Consider the following 7,092-nt stretch of genomic DNA (forward strand, 5'->3'; position numbering starts at 1 on the left):
TTCCTTCCCTTTGAGTAGTTGACAATTCACATATATTGTTTTTCTATTACTGCTCTAATGAGTTACCCTAAGCAGTGGCTGAAAACAACACAAATTAATTTTCTTACAGTTTTGGAGGTTAGAAGCCCAAATTCAGTTTCATTTGGCTGAAGCCGAGGTGTCAGCAGGGCTGGTTCCTTCTATTTTTTTTTTCAATTTACTTTTTATTTTTTTATTAAGTTTTTTTTTTAATATATGAAATTTATTGTCAAATTAGTTTCCATACAACACACAGTGCTCATCCCAAAAGGTGCCGTCTTCAATGCCCATCACCCACCCTCCCCTCCCTCCCACCCCCCATCTACCCTCAGTTTGTTCTGTTTTTAAGAGTCTCTTATGCTTTGGCTCTCTCCCACTCTAACCTCTTTTTTTTTTTTCTCCTTCCCCTCCCCCATAGGTTTCTGTTAAGTTTCTCAGGATCCACATAAGAGTGAAAACATATGGTATCTGTCTTTCTCTGTATGGCTTATTTCACTTAGCATAACACTCTCCAGTTCCATCCACGTTGCTACAAAGGCCATATTTCATTCTTTCTCATTGCCACGTAGTACTCCATTGTGTATATAAACCACAATTTCTTTTTATTTTTTTTTTATTTTTTTTAACGTTTATTTATTTTTGAGACAGAGAGAGACAGAGCATGAATGGGGGAGGGGCAGAGAGAGAGGGAGACACAGAATCGGAAGCAGGCTGCAGGCTCCAGGCTCCGAGCCATCAGCCCAAAGCCCGACACGGGGTTCAAACTCACGGACCGCGAGATCGTGACCTGAGCTGAAGTCAGACGCTTAACCGACTGAGCCACCCAGGCGCCCCAGTATTAAACTACAATTTCCACAATTTGGCTATTGTTGAGAGTGCTGCTATAAACATTGGGGTACAAGTGCCCCTATGCATCAGTACTCCTGTATCCTTTGGGTAAATTCCTAGCAGTGCTACTGCTGGGTCATAGGGTAGATCTATTTTTAATTTTTTGAGGAACCTCCACACTGTTTTCCAGAGTGGCTGCACCAGTTTGCACTCCCACCAACAGTGTAAGAGGGTTCCCGTTTCTCCACATCCTCTCCAGCATATATAGTCTCCTGATCTGTTCATTTTGGCCACTCTGACTGGCATGAGATGATATCTCAGTGTGGTTTTGATTTGTATTTCCCTGATGAGGAGCAATGTTGAGCATCTTTTCTTGTGCCTGTTGGCCATCCGGATGTCTTCTTTAGAGAAGTGTCTATTCATGTTTTCTGCCCATTTCTTCACTGGGTTATTTGTTTTTCGGGTGTGGAGTTTGGTGAGCTCTTTATAGATTTTGGATACTAGCCCTTTGTCCGATATGTCATTTGCAAATATCTTTTCCCATTCCATCGGTTGCCTTTTAGTTTTGTTGATTGTTTCCTTTGCTGTGCAGAAGCTTTTTATCTTGATGAGGTCCCAATAGTTCATTTTTGCTTTTAATTTGCTTGCCTTTGGGGATGTGTCAAGTAAGAAATTGCTGCGGCTGAGGTCAGAGAGGTCTTTTCCTGGTTTCTCCTCTAGTGTTTTGATGGTTTCCTGTCTCACATTCAGGTCCTTTATCCATTTTGAGTTTATTTTTGTGAATGGTGTGAGAAAGTGGTCTAGTTTCATTCTTCTGCATGTTGTTGTCCAGTTCTCCCAGCACCATTTGCTAAAGAGACTGTCTTTTTTTCCATTGGATACTCTTTCCTGCTTTGTCAAAGATTAGTTGGCCATACATGTGTGGGTCTAGTTCGGGGGTTTCTATTCTATTCCATTGGTCTATGTGTCTGTTTTTATGCCAATACCATGCTGTCTTGATGATGACAGCTTTGTAGTAGAGGCTAAAGTCTGGGATTGTGATGCCTCCTGCTTTGGTCTTCTTCTTCAAAATTACTTTGGCTATTTGGGGCCTTTTGTGTTTACATACAAATTTTAGGATTGCTTGTTCTAGCTTCAAGAAGAATGCTGGTGCAATTTTGATTGGGATTGCATTGAATGTGTAGACAGCTTTGGGTAGTATTGACATTTTGACAATATTTATTCTTCCAATCCATGAGCATGGAATGTTTTTCCATTTCTTTATATCTTCTTCAATTACCTTCATAAGCTTTCTATAGTTTTCAGCATACATATCTTTTACATCTTTGGTTAGATTTATTCCTAGGTATTTTATGCTTCTTGGTGCAATTGTGAATGGGATCAGTTTCTTCATTTGTCTTTCTGTTGCTTCATTGTTAGTGTATAAGAATGCAACTGATTTCTGCACATTGATTTTGTATCCTGCAACTTTGCTGAATTCATGTATCAGTTCTAGCAGACTTTTGGTGGAGTCTATCGGATTTTCCATGTATAATATCATGTCATCTGCAAAAAGTGAAAGCTTGACTTCATCTTTGCCAATTTTGATGCCTTTAGGGCTGGTTCCTTCTAGATGTTCTGAGGGAAAAACTCATTTCCGTGCCCTTTTCCAGCTTCCAGTGGTCACCTATATTGCTTGGCTTGTGGCCCCTCACTCAATCTTCAAAGCACATTACTCCAATCTTACTTCTTTCATCACATTATCTTCTCCTCTGCTGTCCTCTTATAAGAATACTAGTGATTCCATCACTGGGTCCACCAGAATAATCCAAGGTAATCTCTTTATCTCAGTGTCCTCGATTTAATCATGCCTGCAAAATCCCTTTTATTATATAAGGTAACGTATTGCCAGGTTCTGAAGATCAGGATGTGGACTCTTGGAGGATATTATTAAGCCTATAGTTGTGGGCAATCACTGAAGAATAAGACTACATAGTTTTACTCTCCAGAAAAAAAAAAAAAATCTCCGTGGCGTTAAAGATACTTGTTTAGAAAAAGCTCACCTGTTCAAGTTTGAAACATTGACATAGAATATAACAAGGTGCTGACATTTGTTTGTGGCACAAATATTTCCACACCTACCCATTTAGATTCTTTTATTGTCCTTATCATCATCTACTGAACTTTAAAGGAGGTTTTTGTGCCCCAATTTTCCATTTAATGGGAGTAAAAGTATCAGATGTCTGCAAATGTTAATTTTCATATGATTAATTTTGAAAATGATATTTTTGTTACTATTGTCAACTTGATTACATGTTTTACATTGGTTGACACTAATTCATTGATTCTGGAAATATAACATACGATGTCAAAATAAGAATAATTATAATTCTCTTTGATAAGGCTTAAAGTCAAAGTATATTTTAATTTATTTCCAAGTAATTCATGTTAAAGGAAATTTAACTTTGAAAGTTCCTTACATGACCTACATCAACTAAAAATGTGCACCATTAAGAAAGGAAGGAAGGAAGGAAGGAAGGAAGGAAGGAAGGAAGGGAGAGAGAGAAAAGAAAGAAAGAAAGAAAGAAAGAAAGAAAGAAAGAGAAAGAAAGAAAGAAAGAAAGAAAGAAAGAAAGAAAGAAAGTCATAAGTTACAACTACAGTGTTGAATATAGCTATCAACAGGCAATTATGCCTTATAGCAATCAACTTGAAGAAAACTTAATTATTTATTTTTATTTTTAATGGTATCTGTACTCTTTTTTTTTTAAAGTAAGCTCCACCCCCAATGTAGGACTTGAACTCCACACCCTGAGATCAAGAGTCACATGTTCTATCAACTGAGCCAGCCAGGTGCCCTCTTGAAGAAAACTTAACTAGTTAATTGTTTGAAAAAGTTTCAGAAGAAAAAAAAAAAAAAGAAAAAAGAAAAAGTTTCAGAAGTATTATCTTAAAGCAAACCAGTCATCACCACAATTGAATCATCTCTATTAAAATGTGGAGATCATGTGCATGAAACTCAGATTTTCTCATTATAAACATTAATCGTTAATGCTTTAGACAACAGATAAATCAAACTAGCAGTCATGGTTTAAGATCCCCAACTAGCTGTTTCAGCAAAATTAAAATAATTGCTCTTAGGTAAATACCTTAGCATACTCTTAGGGCAAATAATTTTATCAAGTTTTGATGCTGAACTTATAATCCTTGCTTTTTAAAATTTCAGAATCAAAGCAATGTTGGTAGCAAATGTTCTCTCATTAGCTGGAGCTCTCTTGATGGGGTTTTCCAAACTGGGACCATCTCACATTCTTATAATTTCAGGAAGAAGTATATCAGGACTCTATTGTGGTAAGTCATAACATGTGCATGTGCTCGCACACACACACACACACACATACACACACACACCTGTCTGAAAAATTCTAACGGCAGATGTGGTAACATGCAGGGAAGTTTTTGAGCCTAAGGTGGTGTCACAAAAGGGAAAGGCAATAGCATGAAATTGAAGTCCAGAGTCAAGCAGGTTTGGGACCAGTAAGTGGGAGTTGTGAAGCTATCTTCTTGCTCATGGCAGTTTCTAGTGGTATCATCTCAGATAAATTATTTAACTCTTAGTTTCATTATCTGTTAAACGAAAGAGATAATATCTACCATGTAAGGCACTTGTGAGAATACATGTAAATGTTCAGCATAGGATCTGACTACAGCAAGCTGCCAAGAAAAGCTAGCTGTCGTTATCGCTTCTGTTGTGCGGGAGACAGTAGCATGCTTCTATACCCGCAACCCCCAACTCAGCTCTTTGGGCCTATTTGGCCACTTATGTCTCTGTCTCTCCTTTCTGGAAAGACCTTGACACTCGGGCCCATCTCTCAGACCACATTCCCTAGCCATTGGATTCCAGACATGGTTGGGTGAAGCATTACAGTGACGGTGACCATAAGGAGAGGGAGTCACGCAGCAGCAGATGATTGAAGAGTTCACAATGGATGAAGGATGCTCCCCCTGTGAGCCTCACATCTGAATATCTGGAATGACTAGTTCTGGGAACAGCTTTTCAAACTTTTAGAGGTTTCAAACTTTCAGAAGCAAATTTAACCAGCAGGGGTGTGAACAAAGGGAGGATCACTTAATCTCTACAATAGCCAAATCTTTAGCTTCTCAGTGCAAGTGAAGCCCTGATTCTGGTGGTTTGGAGCCAAGGTTTTACATTGTCCCAAATAATAGCTGCCTTTCAGAGCACTAATATTCACTGGGGCTGGGGGCGCGGGAGGAGGGGACGTGCAAGAGCACAAAATGATGTATAAAATGTTTACATTTACTTCCAAAGAGAAAAGACTATATAGTTTCATGTGTCTTCAATGATCAGGTAAAACAAAAGTCTAAAATATCCATAAGTTAATAACTTAATTAAAAGTATTTTTTTTTGCTATTTTCAATGTTAATATAAATAGCTAAAAGTTAGGATAGCTTTATCAAGGTGAAGAGTCAACCCACATGTGGCAAGATTTACATTCAGCATGTATCAATTCTGGCACTGTCTCGGCCTGGCCTTAGATATATTAACTGAACCTTCTGTAAAATGCAAATAATAACACTATTGAGGAGGCCCAAATCATGATTCTTCTTTCTTCTCTCTCTAATTTTTAACATACAGTAGGAAAAAAATCACAAATATTTTGGCAAAATTGAAAAGAAATGCTGTCAACATTGTGGACACTAGCACAGCCAAGTAACTTGTACTCCCCAACTAGCTTTTAAAATTATTCCTGGTCCTGTTCTGAGCATTAAAATTGCTGAAAATAATAGGAAATACATTTGGACTTTAAATTTGTGTCACTTCAGACCTGTGAGCTTATCTACATTATTATGTTCTTGAGATATAAAGGTAAGTATTACACAGAGAGTACAGCCTGGAATAGAGCCAAAAAAAAGGGGGAGGGGGTTTCTTCTTATTTAAGATCAACAGACCACACAATAGAGTCACATGTAAATGTCAACCAAAATTTAGATGCCATTTCAATCATGCAACTGTTCATGTGAGACCTTAGAACGATTTAAAGCACTAAAAGAAATATCAAAAGTTTCCAAATGCATCTTTTACAAAAAAGCCATACATTTCCATTTTATAGACAATCTCTCTAAGAGGAAGACTCTAACAAATATTATTTTTAAATTCTTAAGAAAATGCCAAACATCTCATTCAGCCTTGCTTATTGATAGTGTCTGACCTTCCTGTGCACTCAGCAAATGGCTGGATACTCTGGCAGCTACTCCAACATGACCGATGACATCTGCACTTAAGAAAGCTATAGAAGCCAGAATTGCCTAGTGCTTTTCAAATTTTTTGTATTCCTTTAAGCACCAAAATCTTTTCTGAAGCCCGTTTTGGGAGAGAATAAAGAAGATGGGTTGCTCTGGTTGGAAAAATGGAGGAAGAGCCCCTGAACCCCTTAACCTCTCCCACCTCTCCACACCCCTGCTCATCACTTTAACAGTGATCTTGAGGCACTTGCACGTTGTGGACACTCAGGGCTTGTAGTTCTCATGATAATGCTCTGTTGCACTGTGATCCCAGGTAAACTCTCTTTGAAGTGAAAAGGTTGGCCTACATATGTGCTCATTTCCTTTCATACCAGGAGTTTGGATTAAGAATATTATTAAAGCATTTTTTCATCTCTTTTCTGAAGACAACTTAAGGCCTTATGATGTACAGTCCATTTTAACATGGTTTTAACTAAATAAGGCAGTGCTATGAGTGATTGCCAAATCCACGACTCATCAGTTCTTTCCATTCCTATATTCAACTACAACTTCATCTGGAGTCTTCTCAACAAATATTTTTTGCATTAACTGTGTCTAAGACTGGGGACAAGGGCTCTTCCTTCCAACAGACTCTGAAAGGGACTTTTAGTCAGGATACTGACCATACTTAAACCAAATTACTGTTATTGAGATAGTCCCAGCTGCACTTGCATTCACATTTATGTTCATGTTTTATGCAGGGCTAATTTCAGGCTTGGTTCCAATGTACATTGGTGAAATTGCTCCGACCACACTCAGGGGCGCCCTTGGCACACTTCACCAGCTGGCCATTGTCACAGGCATTCTCATTAGTCAGGTAAAAACTCGATCCCCTACTTCACCCATCCTCTATCCAACTTCTCCCTCCCTGACAGTCCACTCTCACTGTAGACCAACACAAAGGAAAAAACCAGTTCCACCAGCGGGAGTAGAGATGGTGTAGAGACTTAAGCTTTTTATGTC

The 7,092-nt window shown here is 38.4% G+C and overlaps 1 protein-coding gene across 2 annotated transcripts in view; it reads left to right on the forward strand.

Moving 5' to 3' along the window:
• Positions 1-7,092, forward strand: part of SLC2A2 (solute carrier family 2 member 2) — a 31,785-nt gene that overhangs the window by 14,116 nt on the left and 10,577 nt on the right. For both annotated transcript variants that reach the window (XM_019463156.2, XM_019463155.2), the window contains 2 exons: positions 4,052-4,176; positions 6,831-6,946. In XM_019463156.2, the coding sequence (XP_019318701.1) occupies positions 4,052-4,176; positions 6,831-6,946 (241 nt within the window). The remainder of the gene's footprint in view (positions 1-4,051; positions 4,177-6,830; positions 6,947-7,092) is intronic.

The sequence above is a fragment of the Panthera pardus genome, unplaced genomic scaffold (genome assembly GCF_024362965.1).
Source record: "Panthera pardus isolate Hobbes unplaced genomic scaffold, ASM2436296v1 HiC_scaffold_16, whole genome shotgun sequence".
Taxonomy (NCBI): domain Eukaryota; kingdom Metazoa; phylum Chordata; class Mammalia; order Carnivora; family Felidae; genus Panthera; species Panthera pardus.